At 60.6% G+C, this 18,180-nt stretch overlaps 1 protein-coding gene across 7 annotated transcripts in view; it reads right to left on the bottom strand.

Annotated features, from left to right (window-relative positions):
• Positions 1 to 18,180, bottom strand: part of NOL4L (nucleolar protein 4 like) — a 129,404-nt gene that overhangs the window by 4,060 nt on the left and 107,164 nt on the right. For 6 of the 7 annotated variants that reach the window (XM_061209994.1, XM_061209997.1, XM_061209996.1 and 3 more), the window contains 6 exons: positions 8,992 to 9,260; positions 6,443 to 6,628; positions 6,172 to 6,363; positions 5,861 to 5,983; positions 5,221 to 5,422; positions 33 to 633 (listed from right to left, as the gene is read on the bottom strand). In XM_061209994.1, the coding sequence (XP_061065977.1) occupies positions 413 to 633; positions 5,221 to 5,422; positions 5,861 to 5,983; positions 6,172 to 6,363; positions 6,443 to 6,628; positions 8,992 to 9,260 (1,193 nt within the window). In that variant the 3' untranslated portion in view covers positions 33 to 412. Of the gene's footprint in view, positions 1 to 32; positions 634 to 5,220; positions 5,423 to 5,860; positions 5,984 to 6,171; positions 6,364 to 6,442; positions 6,629 to 8,991; positions 9,261 to 18,180 lie in introns of those variants that run through there. The other variant, XR_009703528.1, reaches the window with a different exon arrangement.

The raw sequence follows: 18,180 nt of genomic DNA, 5'->3' as shown, positions 1-18,180 counted from the left end.
AATTACTAAGGGGAGAGGAAGAAAGGGTCCACTTTGTTTTTCTCAATAAATATGCAATTCTGCTCACCTAAGACTTGAAAGGTAATTATCTGGGGGTGGGATTCTAACATCAGGGTCCACGAAGATGATTCTAAATAGAGCTGCGGCCCCAGCGCCTTGTCAGGGGGAGCCCCAGCCCTTCCAAAGCTGCCCCGTTGGCCTCTTCCAAGCAGGTCAGAGCACCCGTGTGGTGAGATTCCAAAAAAAAGTGTCCTTGTGCCCAGAGTCTCAGGCGCTTGGAGTGTGGCTAGAAACAGCTCTTTTGCATCCACCTCTTTCAAAAAACAAAAGGTACCAACTGGTGAGGCGGGAAGCCGGTCCGGGGCTGGGAGAGCCTCCTTCCCTAGGGTAGTGCACTCCACGTGCTGCTGGGTCAGTTCTGCTGTAAAATGAGGTTTTCCAGTTCATCTGCTGAGCGCAGCAGGAAGGCGGCGGACTCCCGGTAGCCGGCGATGAGCTGCCGCACGGCACTGATCTCGGTGGGGCTGAGCTGGGCAGTGGGCATGGTCCGGCTGGTGCTGTTGCTGGAGGGCGTGGGCGTGGGCGTGGTGGAGGTGGTGGAGGCCCCGCCTTTCATGCTGAGGTCCGTGGGCCCTGCGAGGAGGGGAGCCAGGGTGAGGAGGGGCACCCTTTCCCCTATCCTGGGGGCCCGAGGCCCTCGTCTGTCTCCACGGTTGTACCCCTAGTGCTTAGAAGGGGGCCTGCAGACAAGACGTGGGGTTCTCTGTTAAGCCCGAGGGTGATCCTGCGTTGGGGTCGGGGGGAGGCTTTGGCCTCGGGCCGGGCAGCACTCTGATGCCAGCTCCCTGGCACTCATCGCACCTCGGCTGCTCTCTGAGGACTGTCAGGCCTCCGCGCTCTGGGCTCTGGTCTCCGGGTGAGGAGGCGGCCTCGAGCTGGCGGGGGAGGGGGCGGCTAAGACACTGCCGGTAGGTGGGGGTCCGACGCCCCCGAGGGGGACAGCAATCTGTACAGACAGAGCCCAGAGTGCAGCCCCAGAAGGCCAGGAAAAGAAGCACCCATGTGTGCGCCTCATGAGACAAGGAAGGGGCTTCTCAACCGCCACCGCCGCCGCCGCCGCCGGGGAAGAGCAAGAAAGAGGCTGGCTGCCCTGGGCTGCCCTGCTTGGGCCTGGGAAAGAGGCCGGGGCTGGAGCGGCCAGACAGAGCGCGCCCTGCTGGAGAGCGGCTGGAGGGGCAGGTGGAGGGAGGTGCTGGGGGCTGAGCCTCCTCCTGGTGGGCTGCAGCACCTCGAAGCCCCTTGCCTTTGAGAAGTTCTCTTGTGCCCAAGCAAGGTGGAAGATTAATGCTGCTGGGACGGGAGAGCGTAGGGTGGGTGTGTGAAGGTCGGAAGGTCAGACAGGACCCAGAGGGGCCCTCTAGAGAAATCACCTCCCCTTTGCCCTTGAACGGTGGCAACAAAGAGGGAGCCTGCAGTCTTACCGAAACACACTGGGGGTGTGTGCTGGGGCCACCAGGCCTGGTCTCCCCTCCACCTTTCCCAAACGGCTCTGTGGGGTGCGCCGTGGCTCTGGAGTCAGCGAGCCCAGACTGGCGGCCTGCTCGGCCCCGCCATGGGCGATTCCTAACTTCCCTGGGCCCCTGGCCCTGGGGCTGAGCCACGCCGGTGAACCCCTCAGCGCGGCTCGGGATGCTCAGCCTACGGGAGGCCCACTGGGAAAGGGCTTCCAGGAGACACAGAAGCTCCTGGAATTGGAGCATTCTTTCGAGGTGTTCAGCAAGAAAACCGCCAAAGGAGAGGATCTGGCGGTGTGGGAGCGGAAGCTTGCTTGGGAGGCCTTCTGTGACCCAACTAGGTCCGTCTCCCTGTGCCCTGCCCAGCCCCCAACCCCCATAAGCAGAGATCATCGTACATGGGTGTGTGAGGCAGTTCTCAGTTACCAGCCAGCTCCCCACTACCCCACTGGTTCTGACAGCCAGTTTGAATCATTATTGCACCTACAGTGGCAGCTTTCGTTCTTTCTTTTTTTTTTGGCCGCGCCATGAGTCTTGCAGGATCTCAGTTCCCTGACCAGGCGCTGAACCTGGGCCATGGCAGTGAGAGCCCGGAATCCTAACCACTAGGCCACCAGGGAACTCCCTATAGTGGCAGTTTTTATGCTGCTACAGAGATGGACAAGCTCTTGTCACTGGAGACACATAGACCAGAAGTAACATCTTGGGAGAAATTGTGGAAACTCGACTACTGCTAAAAGGAAGCTGGTGCAGCCCCCAAATGGGGAAGGAAGTTGGAATCTAAGATGGGACAGTCTGTCACATGGGGTTATTTCTTCTCTCATCAGAGAACAGGGATGTCAAGCAGGAGGTCCTGGGAACTGGCCTGCTAAGGAACATCCTTGGAATTGAGGGTTGAGGGAAGTCCGTTAAAATGAAACATAGGAGGAAGGACTGGGGCTGGGAACTGCTGGGAAGGGCAGCCAAGCAGGTGGCTGGCTCCCACATGGGTGGCTGCTGGGATAGTCTGGGAGCAGGCAGGGGTGCCTGCGCTGGCTCCCGGCTGCTGCAGGGTCTGGTCCCCTCCAGACACTGGCTGGGGATGGCAGAGGAAGGCCGGAGCCGCCTGCCACATGGGTGTGAGCTGGCCCTGGGCTTCCTCTCTTTCCTCCCTCCACCCCCAAGCCTTGTCCTCTTCACTCCTATGCTCAGAGCAGGCCTTCCGTCTCTTCCCCCAGGGCTCTGGTTACAGGCAGCCACTCAGGTAGCCAGGTGGTTGCTAGAGGGGCCGGAGCGGGTGCGAGTTGCCCAGCACCCCAGGTAAGACAGGCAGAGCCTGAGTCTATCTATCTGGGCTGACCTGGATTTCCAGATCCACCCATGATCTAAGTGAGGAGCTCTGAGCCACCAACACGACTGCCCAACCAAGGTGCCAAATGGACTGAACCCTCGTTTAAGGGCTGCTGCTGGGAGGGCAGTGGGACTGGGACTGCCCGTGGTGTTCTTCCAACTGCTGGACCCAAACCCAGTGCTCACAGGACGCCACTGCCCCAGGCAGGAGGTCAGCGAGCAGATCTCGGCCTCCGTGACCTCACCACCCACTTCTAAGCAACCAGGGAGACTGAGGTACAGGGGCAGAGCTAGTGGCCTTTCTTGAAGCCTCTCCAGCAAGTGTGAACAGGGCAGGAGGGCAGCAGGCCTGGCCCTCAAGAGAGGCCGGAGCAGCCCTGGCAGCTGCGGCCCGAGACAGGCCCTGCTGTGTGGTGCCAGGTGGGGGCCTATCACCATCGCCTGCCCCCTGGGAAGGATTCTCCCCATGCGCAACAGGGGGGGCTCTAACTTCCCACCCCGCACCTGTCTCCAGACACACTCTACCAGGGTCCCCACTCAGCAGGGCTGTCAGATCGTGCTCCTTCCTGGAAGGAAAGCAGCCCGCCTGGGACAGCCATTTCACCCCTGCTGCAGCTGGCCACTCTGGCCTCAGCCTCAGGGATTAGGGCCAGGCAGCCTCTTATTTTAGGTTAAGAGGCATTAGGAAAGGATGAGAAGTTAAGCCCAGGCAGGAATCTTCCAGGGACCCGCACGTACTTGCCGGTGGTGGGGGGCAAGGTGAGCGAGGGTGTCTGGGCTTTCTGCCATGGGTAGGGACCAGCTGCCTCCATCGCTGCCCAGGAACAGTAAGGGGTCTCCCATGGCCAAGGACAAGGGCCTGAGAGGAATTCTCAGGCACGTGCAGCCAAGACCTAGAACCAGAATTCCCTGGCCTGCGGGCGGCACCTTCCTCTAACCTACTCGTCGAGCAGGAACTTGCTGTCACCCCCAGCCTTTCCTCTCGCCTCTGAATGACCCCCAAAGCACACTGCTTCTGCCTCCTGTACTACCCATTAAAATCTCACCACAAGGGCAGACAGCACAGTTCATAGCCTCCTTTGGTTAAAGCCTATCTGTGGCTCCCGCTGCACACAGAACTAAATCCAGATGCCTGGCTCAAGAGGCCCTGGGATCACCGCCACCTGACCCCACCAGCTCCCGGAGGCCGCCAGGCTGCCCTCCACCGGGGGAACCCGCTCTTCCCCTGCCGCACCTGCCACCCAGGCCTCAGCGTGAAAGGGCCTGAGGTCCGCACTCAGGGCAGCACCTAGCTCCATGGGGAGGTTTCTATCTTTTGGGGACTGTTTCTCCAATATTGGCCTGTGTTCCGTCTGCATCAGAGTCACCTGGGCAGAGTTACAGGGGGCACCTAGGGAATCACCAGCTCCTGGGGTTAGAGTGGGGGACAGACAGCTAACCACTGCCCCAGGTGACCTAGATGGGGCCCCACAGTGCAGCAGAAAGGGCTGGGGCCCTGCTCCCAGGTGAAAGAACCGTCATCTCGGGGCTTCCCTGGTGGCGCAGTGGTTAAGAATCCGCCTGCCAATGCAGGGGACACAGGTTCGAGCCCTGGTCTGGGAAGATCCCACATGCCACGGAGCAACTAAGCCCGTGCGCCACAACCACTGAGCCTGCGCTCTAGAGCTGTGAGCCACAACTACTGAGCCCGTGTGCCACAACTACTGAAGCCCACGTGCCTAGAGCCCGTGCTCTGCAACAAGAGAAGCCACCGCAAGGAGAAGCCCACGCACCGCAACGAAGAGTAGTCCCTGCTCGCTGCAACTAGAGAAAGCCCACGCACAGCAACGAAGACCCAACGCAGCCAAAAATAAATAAAATAAAATAAATAAATGTTTTTTAAAAATTAAGAAATGCTTTTCAAAAAAAGAACCTTCATCTCACAAGTGAGGTCCTAAGTGGTGGCCTGGAGAGGGAGGTGACCTGCCTGGGACCAAATCCTGGCTCTGCTATCAACTCTGCAAGACCTGGGCCAGCGACCGTCTCACTGAGACTTGGTCATTTTGGGTGAGACGAGGGTGTGGAGAGGCTCAACTCAGGTGAAGAGCAGGGCCTTGGCTGGGACTCTGCTCACAGTGGCCCGTGGAGGTGGGAGTGGGGCAGCGGCAGGGGACCAGGGAGAGGCCCAGCAAGCCTCCGGGGAGGCCAGAAAGGAGTGGAAGGCTGTTCGTTTTAACCTTGCCTTCCAAGCTAAGAACTGGCTAAGATTATGAGATGGGGAGGGTCCCTGTGCCAAGGAGTCACTTTCCCGGCCTGCCTCTGCTGCTTCCCCGCCTGCCCCGCCCCCTTCCCAAGGCGGCTGGTCAGGGAGCCGCAGAGCCTGGTGTCCCGCACTCACCATTACTGTGATTTCCTGTTTGGAGGGAGGCAGGGGGCTGCAGGTTGCTGCCCAAGGCCCCGTAACCACGGTAACTGTAGTTCAGGCCACCGTTGACGTACACAGGGTCCTGGGAGTAGGAGGAGGCTGGCAGTGAGTAGGTGGAGTGGGTGATGGCTGCGGAGTCCCGGGAGTGCTGCTTGTCCAGGGCTATGGGCTCGTCCTGCAGAGCGGGAGGCAGGCGCTGGGGAACCACAGGCGCAGCAAGCCCTGACCACGGTTCCTGGACGGGGGTGGCTGGTGGCCCCAGATTTGCTGGGACCCGGCGCGGGACCTGCAGGACTCTGCCTCTCCCCGTGGCTGCCTTGCCCAGGGCCTCCCCCAGCCACCCATCTGCTCATCTATCTTCATGGCAGAGTTAATCTGTCCCTGCCCGGCTGAAGACACTCTCAGGGCTCGGGATGAAGTCCAGATTCCCTTCCTAGGTCTGCAAGACCTTTGTGTCTGGGCTCCTCTGACTCCCCCCCACCGCCCCCCTCCCCCCAGCATCTCCATCTCCCATCTGAGGATGCCCTCCCTGCTCCCTCTGCACCCAGGGGCCGTGGTAGTATCTGCGGGATGGCTGAGGACACCCTCCCAGTGGCTGGCAGCGAGCAGGCACCTGAGAGGACTGGTAGATCTCCAGGCGCATCCTTTTGGCTGCTTTTCTCGTCTCGCTCTCACAGGCAGCTGCCAGGATGTTTTCTGCCATGGCCGAGGTCAGGTGGGGAGGTGTGGGTCTGGTCTGCAGGCAGAATGGGGATGCAGCCAGTGTTAGGGCGCAGAGACCCTGCCCTAGAGGTGGGCAGGGCAGCACTGGGCTTTGGGCTCCTCTGTGAACCAGGGGCCACAACGCCTGCTTCCAGGGGTATTGAGAGGGCTGTGGGAAAAGCGCCCGGGCGGCCGGGAGGGTGCGGGGAGCCTGGGGCTCACCATCTCCATGCCGTTCTTCTTCATGCGCCGGCAGGACTTGAGGTACGTGCGGATGCGCTTGCGGGCCCGCTCCTGGAACTCAGGGAACTGCCGGCTGCAGGACTCGATGATGGCCTGGATCTTCTCCTTGGGCTGCTTGGAGATGGGCACCATGCGGTCCAGGTTCTCGTCCACAAAGAGACGCACGAACATCTGCAGGAGACACAGGCTGTGGGAAGGGCTGGCCCAGCTGAGCCCCCGCCCCAGCCGGCCGTCCCGGGCGGGCGCTCACGTTGAAGGCCTTGAGGCGCTCAGGGTCCATGCCCTCGGAGTCATTCATCTTGTCATTGTCCTCATGGTCGTCGTGGTCATCGTCGTCGTCATCTGCTGTGGGGGCCCGGCCCACCGTCAGGTCCTCAGGGCAGCCACTGACCTCGGTTTTGATGGAGTCGTAGCTCCCCGAGCTGTAGGGGGGGGACTGAGAGAGGGCCGGGGGGGCAGAGGGTCAGGCCACGGTGAGCGTGGGGGCAGGCGCGGCGAGCACACCCAGCTGCCACGTGAGCCCCGCTGCAAGGCCCTGAGCAAGTCACTTTCCTTCTGCTCCTTTCCCCTGTGACACGGGGACAGCGATGCTGCCACCCCTCCCTGGGCGGCTATAGGAAGGACTGCCCACAACCACACATGCAGAGGCCTGGCGCCCTGGAGGACTTCAGTGGAGGGGATAGTGGTTTACTCGGCGGCAGTGCCCACGCCAGGACGTGCCTCATCACACGAGGGAAATGCAAACACAGAAAGGGCTCCTTCCCGCCACCAGCCAGCCTCTCCTGCTTGTGCCAAGATCTGTTCTGGCTTCGGGGTTTTCCTCCCTGGTCCCCAAGGGGCTGCAACCCTGAGTTGACAACCGAGCTGTCACAAAAGCAGTGAGTGTGCTGTCTGTCGGGGATGAGGAACAGATGGGCTGGGAGAGAACCAGCCAAAGAGACAGGCCCATCAGGCAAAAGGGCAACCCCGCAGCTCCCGGGCTGGGCTTCTCCTGTCTGCCTCCACCCCTGGAAGTCACCGTCAGCCCCGATGCAGAGCGTGTGTAGAAAGGGGAGAGGCAACCAGGCACAGTCCACTGGGCAGTCACCTGTCCTGCAGTAAAGAAGGGACCCACCCCCTGAGCCCCTCCTGGAACAAGACCCTTCCCCAGCTCTCCTGGGAATGCACTTCCCCACTCTCCTCTCTGCTTTTTCCATCTTCTTCATCCTTTACTGCTCAGTTCCCATCCGGTCTCCTGCCCCCTGCCACACGTGCTCTGGGAAGGCTCCCTGAGGACCACTGTCATTTGCCTTTTAGAAAGTTTGAGGCTTTGGCGAGTCCTGACTTCACTCAGTGGTACCCTGACTAGCAGTGTCCTGGAGACACGGTCCCTGCCCTCAAGGAGGTGGGCATCTAGTAGGCAGTCAGGCCCAGGAAACAAACAGCCGCAGATCACACCCTGCAACGTGGCCACATAGCGGCCCAGACGGCATACAGCTCTTGCTGACAAACGTATAAAGACAGATACTGATTGGTGCCCTGCCCCACGGTAGCTGCCACCACCAGCCTCCACGTGACCACACCCACCGGGGTCGGCCCTCCCAGGGTCCCTGGCCTCGTGCCCATCTCTTGATCCACACATAGACTCTGAAGGGGAAAGGGACACCCAGGTCCTCTGGCCTCCCACTGGGCTGTGTCAGACTCGCAACCGAGGGTCAAAGGCGCCTTGGGCAAGTCACATTCCCAGGTGCTCTTTGGCCAATCCTCTGCCAGCGTCAGAGGAGACAGAAGAGCTATCGGTGGCGCTCATGCTCCCATCTCACTTCCATGGTCCACACACGTGGCCTGAGGCCACAGTGGCAAACTCACGCCCTCTGGCTCTCTGCCTGCCGAGGCAGCAGCTGTGCCTGCCCCGGGACCCAGTCAAAGAAGGGAAGACAGTGCTCTGGCCAGTACCTGCCCCGCAGCCTGGGCTCAGACACACAGCGATGACTGAACACCCGTTCATTTGTACAGAACCTTCCCACGAGACACGTCATTGGAAGCCAGCACTGGCACCCACCCCACACCCTCTGCAGAAGAGAAAACAGGCCCTGGGAGGGAAAGGAACCTGTGCAGGGGCCCGTGGCTGCAGCCCAGGAGTGTAGAGCTCTGAGAAGGCACCTCTGGCCCCCCTAGCCCGGGCAGAAGAAAACACCCCCCAGGAGAGCTCCCGCCCCCCATGCCGCACTGCACTGCTGCAGGAGACCTCAGTGGCCCGGAGATGGCTTTCGGAAGCAACAGGGGAGGGGGAGGGGAGCGCCAAATGGTGGGGCACCTCTCCGCCCCCCATTAGCCTGGTCTATTGAGTTTCACACATCCACATCCCTGGGGCCACAAACAAAGGCCTCACCTTTTTTCTGCACCATCTGTACAATGGGGACAGGCATGCAGAGTAGCCAGAAAGCATGAGGCCTTGGGCCTCTGTGCTGAATGTAGCCCACTTGCTGCTGTTCCTCACAGCAGACTCTGTTTTGGAGGCAGAGGGGGCCAGGCCACACGTCACCCACAACGTCCACCAAGGCAGAGGCCAACAACCCCACTTCACAGATGGGGGTGCAGGCTGAGAGAAGTGAGGGCCTTGCTCGAGGTCAACTGAGCGGTCTCCCATTCCAGAGCCTCCCCAGGAAAATGATGGCAGAGCAGCCAAGGCTACCACCCTGACTTGGTGTCACAACCCCGGTACGCGTGATTTCACGTCAGCCCCGCACAACCCTGCCGTGTACGGGCGCGGCAGAGGCTCATAGCTCCGGCGGGCCAGCAGCCCGCAGCCCCACACACCTCGGGGGTGGTCTTCACCCCGTACTTGACGCGGCTCCGCAGTCCATCGGCGTCGGAGGGGTAGGAGGGCGTGCCGAGCGCTGAGCCCTGCGGGAGCTTGTCGCAAAGGTTGATGGGCTGATCCTCAGCGGTGGCGGTGAAGTCCACGGGGGCCACGGTGCCATTGCCATTCATCTCGGGGAAGGCGGGGTCTCCCTGTGTGCTGCTCGAGGTGGACGGGTTCAGGGTGGAGGAGCCATTGCCGCTGCCGCTCTCGGAAGAGGAGTCGTCTGAAACAAGAGGCCTGGGTGTGAGGCCCCACCTCAGCACCCACTGTCCCCTAAGATACCCCCCCCCACCAGGTACGTGGCCACGGCAGCCACAGGGGGTACTTGCCCTGTGTTGTCCTCACGAGCATCCCTGGGCAGTAGGTGAGCGCTGCCGTCCTCGCCGGGGGCGCCAAGAGGCTAGCCTTGCCCCAGCCTGAGGTGGGGGCAGGGTCCCTCTGCCAGAAACTGGGGCCATCAGGAGCGGAGCGGCCATGGAGTGTGCCTCCTGCCCCCCACCCCACAAAAGCCATATCCAGCTTGGAGGGCCCGGGAGTGAGTGGCTGCAGCCTCAAGTCTGACCTGCCTGCTGCAGGTCCAGAGGTCCTCCGACACCCCAGGGGCTGCATGGGGCCTGGCCAGTGCCCCCCTCTTCCTCCAGCTCACCACTGCCTTGCCCCTTTACACCCTCTCCCCACAGGACCCCTTCCCCAAAGCAGACCCTCGAACTTCTCCATCCTCTGCCTGAGGAAGGATGGGTCCACTGTGACACCCCTGCCCCAGTTAGTCACTCCCTCCAGCAAGCAGGCCCAGGCCAATCCTGGCAGCCTGTGCAGACAGAGATCTGCCCTTGGTGCACGGCCACATGGCACTGAACACCCAGAGCCAGGGCTGCGGGTGCATCCCTGGCACCTCATGGGCCATCCCTGCTTTCCTGAAGTGACAGCCCAACAAAGCTCTGTGGAGGGCGCCCCCTGCTGCAGACAGCACGGCATTGCTGGGGGATCTAGGAGGACAAACTTTTAACTAGGGGGCTAGACACTTCAGATAAATTCCAGGCCCCTTTCCCCCACCCTGCCCCAGCCTCCTGCTTGATCAGCTGAGAAGGCAGAGGCCCAAGCAACGCTCAAGATCCCGGGGTCACTGTCAGGTGAGTACCGCGTGGTTCCTGGTGGCGCCCAGGTGCCCAAGCGGCTCTGCACCTGCAACCAGAGTGGGTGGGGGAGGGGCGGCCACTGTGAGCCCTGACCGCCTCCCAGGCCACCCCCTCCCCCAGGCCAGGGTCGCGCACGACCCCACCCCCACCCTCCCAGCCGGCAGATTATGAAGATTTAGTTCCTGGTGCTGGGCACTGGGCACGCGCACCTCCGGAGCGTCCCCATGGCGACCAAGCGGCTCTAGCTCGCCAACCAATCACTGGCCTCCCGGCTGCCCAGGGGCGGGGCCGGGCTGCCCATCAAGCAGCCAGGGCCCAGGGCAGAGGGGGATGGGAAAGGCCTCCGCGCCATGGCACCCCTCCCCCTTGGCTGCCGCAGGTCCCCTGGGCCAGGATGCCCCTCCTTCTCCCCCTCTTCCTCTGGGCAGTCACTGCTCTCTCCAACCTCCTGCAGGGCAGCTCCAGGCTCTACTCAAAGCCACCCCAAAGATCCCCCCGCCTTGCTCAGCTACATCCCATAGTCCCCAGGCTAGCCGCCTTGCTACCTCTGGAACCTCACCGCCCATCCCCTCCTCCTCAATCACAGATGGGTCTGGTTTTCTTCTGGCAGTGTCTCCAGCGACCAACCTAGATATTTGTGGAATGAGTAGTATTTACTGAGCACCTACTGCGTGCTGGCTCTGTCCCAAGCTGAGAAACAAAGTAGTGACTACGACCAAGATGCCAGCCCTCCTGGGGGGACAGATGCACATTACTGAAACACACAGAAAGTGAATGGGCCACCAACTTGCCAGACCAAGATGCCAGCCCTCCTGGGGGGGACAGATGCACATTACTGAAACACACAGAAAGTGAATGGGCCACCAACTTGCCAAACCACATCCACCCCACCCCCACCCCATCCAGCCTCCTTGGCCGACCTCCCCCCTCAGCACCCCAGCTCCCCTCGCTCACCCCACCCTTTCCCAGCACCAGTCTAATTATCACTCCCCTGTTCCCTAACCTTCCCGCTCCCACAGCCTGCCCAAGAAGAGTCGGCACTCTTGCCGGGTGTGTTCTTGGTCCCATGATCTCTGCAGCCTCCCCCAGCCCAGGTCCCACTATACTGGGCCACTTCTGAAGCCTCACACCTCCAGGCCTCTGCTTGGGCTCTGCTGCCTGCCTGCCATGTTGCTTCCAGCTCAGTAAATGCCAGTCCACCTTCAAGACCTGGCTCAACGCTACCTTCTCAGAGCAGGCCTCCTTCCTCCACTGTCCCTAGGAAGGAGGTACTCAGAGCCCCGAGCCCAGCCTGGTGCCCATCCTTCCGAGGGATACTTCATGCCTCCTTCTGCGGCTCAGGGTCGGTCCTGAGAGCTGCCTACCTCCCCATCAGGGCTGGGCCCGTTGCCAGAGAAGCCCCAGCACCCGGGATTCAGAAGTCTCTGCCAGGGTCGAGGAGCTGGAGGGCAAGGACTGACACCCGTCCTGGCCAACTGTCTGAGCTCCTCTGAGCTCTGGCCAGTGCCCATTCTTAGCTCACCTTGCAGGTGTGACTTCACATCCTGGCACCACCCCCAAAAGGCCACTTGCTCGACCTCAGAGGGCCTTGTCTTCCTCCTCTGGAAGGAGGGGTTGCTAGGCGGGTCAGTGGGCACCACACCAAGCACAGAGGGGGCCGTCACTACGCTCAGCATGGGCGTCAGGCCGACGGCCTCCTGCAGCGTCACACCAGGAACGGGCCCAGAGGTGGCACCCCGGCTGCCTGCCTCCCGGCCAGATTCCCTCCAGGGAGCACGGACCCTCTCGCCCTGTGCATCTCCAGGCATGAGCAGGAAGGAGGCTCGGGTGCTGTGAGGACACACGCAGGTGTGTGTGTGTGTGTGTGTGTGTGCGCGGGTGTGTGTGTGTGTGTGTGTGTGTGTGTGTGTGTGTGTGTGTTCCCAGGGCCCTCCAGCTCAGGAGCCCAGGGTGCTGGCCCAGACTCTTGAGCTGCCAACACCTTCCCCCCAGGGCTGTGCACCTCAGGCGCTGGCTCCAATGGTGGCACGGCCCCTCCGAGTAGGCAGATGCCACCTCAGTCTGATAGGGGAAGTGGCTGGGCAGATGAGACCCATGAGGCCAGGAGCCCGGACCTCGTGTAGCTATGCATTCCAAGTTTTTAGAAGAAACTGGAAATATGCATCATTATGTAAATATCCAGATTTTTAAATATTGGTGACTGACTTACATTGTTCACATTTTGAAAAACCTTACTGGACAAACGGACAAACAAAACGTGGTCTATCTATGCAATGAAATACTATTCAGCCATAAAAAGTAACGAAACTCTGATACATGCTATAACATGGATGAACTGTGGAAACGTTACGCTAAGTGAAATAAGTCAGAAGCAACAGGACGGATATTGAATGAGGACACTTACATGCAATATCTAGAATAGTCATATTCATAGAGACTGAAAGTATATGAGGGGACACCAGGGACTGGGGAAGGGTGAAATGGGGAGTTATTGCTTAATGGTTACAGAGTTTCTGTTTAGAGTAATGAAAACTCTGTTTTGGAAATAATGTGTGCTGGTTGCACAACACTGTCAACGTACTTAACACTGCTGCGTTGTACACTTAAAAATGGTTAAATGGCAAATTTTATGTTTCACAAAATTTTTCACCACAAAAAATTCCCCCAAAACAAAACAAAACAAAACAAAAATCCTTGAGTAGGCCAGTGGGCTCCAGTTTACAAGCTCCATTTGCTGCCACCGCATGTATCCAGGGGCCAAGCCTCTCCCGCCTCCACTCTGCATCTGGGGTCAGGGAAAGCCAGCGACACACACAGAGCCCTCCTCTGGGGCAAAGGTGAGTCACAAGTGCCTCCCCCCACCCCCCAACATGCCGCCCTTAACCTGCTCACGGGCTGCCTGCAACCCGGGGTCCACTTCCTGCCGACGAGGGAGGCCATGGGCTTTAGGCAGAATGCAGAGGGCTGTGTATCCTTGAAGACACCCCTTCACTTCCTTTCAAAATGGGTGCCATGTCAGTAAAATAGGATTTATAAGGTGTAGACAATACCTGGCACAAAGAATAGGTGCTTAAAAAAAACCCCGATTCCCTGCCCCCGCCCAGGCCTTCTCACTTCGTAATGCACTTGCTTCCCGAGCATGGCTTTTCCAGACTGGACTGTGGGCTTCCGGGGGCCCCTCGGAGCCCAGCTTGGTGCCAGATCTGAGGTGGGCACGGCAAGGGGAGGTGGGAGAGGGACAGGGCCGGGAAGATGCTGTTCCTGCCCTCGTCCCTTCCTTTCTCGAACACTTACTGGGTGTCAGGCCTGTGTGGGGCACTGGCGACACTGAGGTGAAAAGATGGGGGTGGTCACTGTCCTGGGGCTCATGCTCTAGGGAGCAAGAAACGAAACATAAGGTTCTAGAGGACATTGGGCTCTGGAGAGAGCCTTGGAGTTTCTCGCCCTTGATCCCTGTCCCCCTCCTCCCCCTGCAACCCCTTCCTCCTCTGGGAAGCCCTCTCTGACTGCAGCACCCATCGAGGCCCCAGTTCTGGACCACCCGCTGCGGATCTCACCCCAGGGAGGGTGGAACTAGGGTGGGTGCTGGGCAGGAGGGAGGAAGGGAGGCAGGGCAGGCTTTCTAGGAGAAGCCTCCAAGGACAATGCTGAGAAGGCCCTGGGGCAAGGGCTGAAGCCCCCTGACCAAAGCAGGGCAGAGGGCTGCTGAGGACAAGAAAAGCGGCTGCATCTGTCCAGAGGCCCCGAGGCAGCGGCTGTATCCGTCCAGAGGCCCCCGAGGCAGTGGTGATGACCCGGCCACAGTCCATGGACTGAGTTCAAACCCCCAAGCTGAAGCCAAACTCTCCACAGGCCCGCTGGGCCCTGCTGGCAGCCCCCCACCCTCGCTGTCACCCCATCCAGCTGTGTGCCCTGGCCTCTGCCCTTGTTCCCTCTTCTCAGGACACTCGGAGTTCCCTTCCCTCCAGGGCTTTGCTGAAAGGTCACCTTCTCAGTAAGACCTCCCTGCCCCCACTCTGACACGCTGACCCCTTTACCCGTTTTTTTCAGAGTGTTTATCACCTTCTTACATATTATGTCTATGGTCTGTGCCCAGCGCCCCCGTAAGCTGCCCCAGATCATTCCTGCCTCTCCAGAAACCACACCCTTTCCTCTGGTGAGGGCACCCTGAGTCTTCCAGGGTGAGCATGTGCCCCAGGCCCGGCCAGTCAGCACAGCCCATCACAGCGATCCGTGATGGGCATCTGACCAAGCTCGACCCATGAAAGTCAGTCCAGGGGCTTTTGCAGAAACGACTGGGAAGAGGGACCCTCCCCTCACCCCAGGGGCTGCTGAGCCCACTCAGCAGGGAGGCCCTCACCCGGAAGGCAGGGCTGACAAGCTGGCACAGACAAATCCCCCCTAAATCTGTCCGTGCCCAAAGCCAAAGAAGGCCCTAGACTTTCTGGTTATAGGAGCCAATGATTTCCTTAACTGCTAAAGCTGGCCGGAGGCAGGTTGCATCACGTGTGCCTGGTTTGGTCTCTGAGTAATCCACGGTGCTGCCCCTGGGAGGGCCCGAGGGAACGGAGCCTCCACCGGCCCTCTCCTCACTGTGGGCCACCCCAACCCCAGGAGGGGCTGGCTGCAGGGCCCGCCCTCCCCCAGCGCCCAGCACAGCCCTGGCCCAGAGACCTGCCTGGCACTGTGTGGGGAAAGGAAGAGGGAGAAACATCATCATCCCAGGCTGGGGCAAGCTGGGTTCTGATCCGTTCCTAGTTCTTTCCTCCTCCCAACCCTCTCCAAAAAAATGTGACTTAAGGGAGTCACGCACGCAAACCCATGCCCGAGGAGCAGGGCCGGGGGAGCAGGTGCGGGGCCGCGCTGTCTCCCGACCTTGGGCACAGCCCGCCTCCCTGGCTCCTCTTATCTGCAGTCTAGGGAGTTGCCGCTGACGCCCTCTTGGGCTCTGACACTTTATGACCCTGTGAAAGAACCCAGCTGGCCCCATGGGCACCAAGGGCCCAGTACACGGAGTGCAGGAGTCGGGGCTTCCGGGGGTGCAGGCCTCCAGGCACGGGACACGGAGCTGGAAGTGACCCTCTTGTCTCTACCTGGTCCTTATCTGTGCAGCTGTGGCAGGAGGCCCCTCCAGGGTGGGCACCCCACCCACAGCCGGCCGGCCGGAGCCCCGAACAATGCCAGCAGGACAGGACTGCCCCCAGCCTGTGACCGCAGTGACAGGGACAAGTGCAGTGCGGGGCCACGGGGAAGTGGTGGGAACGCACCCCTGCCGAGCATGTCCACAAAACCAGGCCTCCCTGGCTCCGGCGAAGGGCAGCTCCCCGGTCTGGGCAGGACATAGGGCCCACCACCTGTGCCCGGAATGCCTATGGGCAGGGAAGGACTGCGTGCCTATCTATGTAACGTGGGGCAATGCGCTGCTATTCAAATGGGGGAATTAGTGATGAATGGGGGAAATTGTTCCTCCTTCTGTCCAGTCTCCAGAAGGAGACAAAAACCCCTTTTACCTCGGCAAACAATGCCCTTATGTGGGCGCCAGCGCCCCGCAGTCCGCACAAGCCCGGCTCTGTGCGAGCCGCCAATCGCCACACCGGGCTCTGGGGCCACAGCCAGCGGCGCCCTCTCCCAGGGGCGACCCTTGCAGGCTCCCAAGGAGGGCTGGGCAAGAGCGCGAAGGTCCACCGGCCCTGGGACCACGGGCCGGGCGTACGGCCCCACCAGCCCGGAGTGCCCGCTGCAGGCTGCCCGCTGTGGCCAGAGGTGCGGCTGGGCTGCCGCAGGAAGCACCCCCTCCTCGGCGGGCTTCCAGGCAGGGGAGAGGAGGGGGCGTCGATAATTCACACACACAGGACATGGGCCCGGATGAGGCGGGGAGGGGAGAGTGCTGGAGCCGCAGCCCCACCGTGGCCTGGCGGCCCCCAGGATGTGGAAGAGCCAGCCCCTCCTCCCCCCTGCCACATGGCTTCGGGCTGCATTTCGGGGGCACTGACTCTGCTCTGAATTTGGGGTGCGCGCCTCGCCAGGGCTGGCCTCCGCTCTGACAAAGGCCAGTGGCCAGGCTGTGTTGACATGATGCATAGTTCCCAGGAGCATCAGGCTCCTGGCAGGCTTACCCTGCTCTTCCTCCCGGAAGAGGGCCCTGGGGTCAAACGGGGGACACCGAGGAGTTGGGTGAGGCGGTGTCACTGGGACCCCACCATCCTGGGCGGTGGGGCCACACCGGGCATCTGCCCCACAGTCTGCCTTCGGACCCCGCTGCCCACCTAGCTGCCCCTCCTGAACGCTACCCTGCTCCATCCCTGTGGTTCCAAAGGCCTGGCCCAGCCCCTGCTCCCCATCCCGGCTCCACTCCTGCCCCCTAACACCCCCAGCACCTCTATTCCACAGCATCCACCTTCCTGCCCTTTTATGACTCATTCCTGAAGCTGGTATCAACACCTGAGGCCCTCAGAGTCCAGAGCGGCGCTGTCCAACAGAAACTTAATGCGAGCCACCTACGGAATTGTCAGTTTTCTAGTAGCCATGTTAAAAAATGTAAAAAAAAAAAAACAAGTGGAATGAATTTTAATAAACTACTTTATTTAACCCAATATATCCAAAATATTATCATTTCAACTAATAATACCGTGTTAAATCTGAGATACCTTACATCCTTTTTTCATACGAAGTCTTTGAAACTCAGTGTGTATTTTACACGGTATACCTCAATTTGCACGAGTCCTTTTCGATAGCAGTCTGTGGCTCCCATGTTAGTGCAGACCCAGATTTTTGTGATTTCCCCCTAAAACTGAAATCATTTCGCTCAGTGCAGGGACCCTGGGGTCTCAGCCCCTAGAGAGGTGTCCAAGTTGCAGATCAGAGTTGGGGTTTTGGGGCAGGTGGCCTGAGCAGGGCTGGCGGCGGGGCACTGGGGGCGGGTGCCGCCTTCGGTGGGGTGGACATCAAGTATGTGGCAGGCGCCGGGCAGACTCATTGTGCCTGATTTGCACAACCACCCCCCGGAACAGACATCATGAAGGAACCAGAGGATCCCAGAGGGAAGTCATCGGCTGTCACACAGTGTGAATGGAAGAGCACAGATGAGCCCCAGTGCTGCCTGATTCCCCGAAGCACCCACCCCTCATGCTCTTTCTTCTCTTGGCCTCAATTTGCCCATCTGTACTATGGGACAGCCCCCACCCCTGCCACTGTCCCACTTTCTGCCGGCCCTCCCCAACATATCCTGGCCCAATGTGCCCCGGGGGAAAATACTCCCAATATGGACTGCCTGGGTCTATGTCTTCCCAGGCCCGACAGTCTCCCTGGCCCCACCCTCAAGGCCAAACACAGGCAGTGAGCCCTCAATGCTAATTCAGTGCGCAAATCTCTAGCTGTGAGGTCCCCTGCACCCCCTCACCCCAACCCCAAAACAAATGATGTGTTCTGAGAGCAAAGAGAGCCACTTCGGGCAACCATGTGTGAATGATTCATGGGGCAGGGCCCTAGCCCCAGAGCCTGTGTGCTTGTGTGTGGCTTCTGAGGGCCTGGCAGGCCTTCTGCCAGCCGGCCAGGAAGCCCGTCTGGGTTCAGTGCATCCCAGCCCTTAGGTCAGAGTGATCACGCCAGCGTGGCCCCAGTCACTTCCTGGTTCCTGGGAACGTCGCCTGTGGACAGGCTCGGGTGGCGATGCCTCTCCGACACACCCCTCCCCTGGCCTCCTCTCCAGCACAGCAGGCCTGCCTCCACAGAGGGGCAAGAGGCAGTTGGGTTTCCACGTGTCCTGGGCTGGGGAGGGGGGCAGGGGGGAGCAGGGCTCTGACACCCCGATGGCTCAGCAGGCCTAGACGAATCTTCCAGGTGTCGGGGGGATCTCCCTCTCCCTTTCTCAGCAGGTGAACTTTACCTCTAGGGCCCTGGAGCGTGTCCTGCCCTATGCCCCCACCAGGCGTCTGGGGGCCTGTGAGGGCCTAAGACCCTGGCAGCCTGCACAAGGCCAGGGCTGTGCAGGCCTGGCCTGCTCCGGGG

The sequence above is a fragment of the Eubalaena glacialis genome, chromosome 13, assembly GCF_028564815.1.
Source record: "Eubalaena glacialis isolate mEubGla1 chromosome 13, mEubGla1.1.hap2.+ XY, whole genome shotgun sequence".
In the NCBI taxonomy this organism is placed as follows: domain Eukaryota; kingdom Metazoa; phylum Chordata; class Mammalia; order Artiodactyla; family Balaenidae; genus Eubalaena; species Eubalaena glacialis.
Note: the sequence above shows the minus strand (reverse complement) of the source record. Positions and strands in the feature narration are given on the sequence as shown.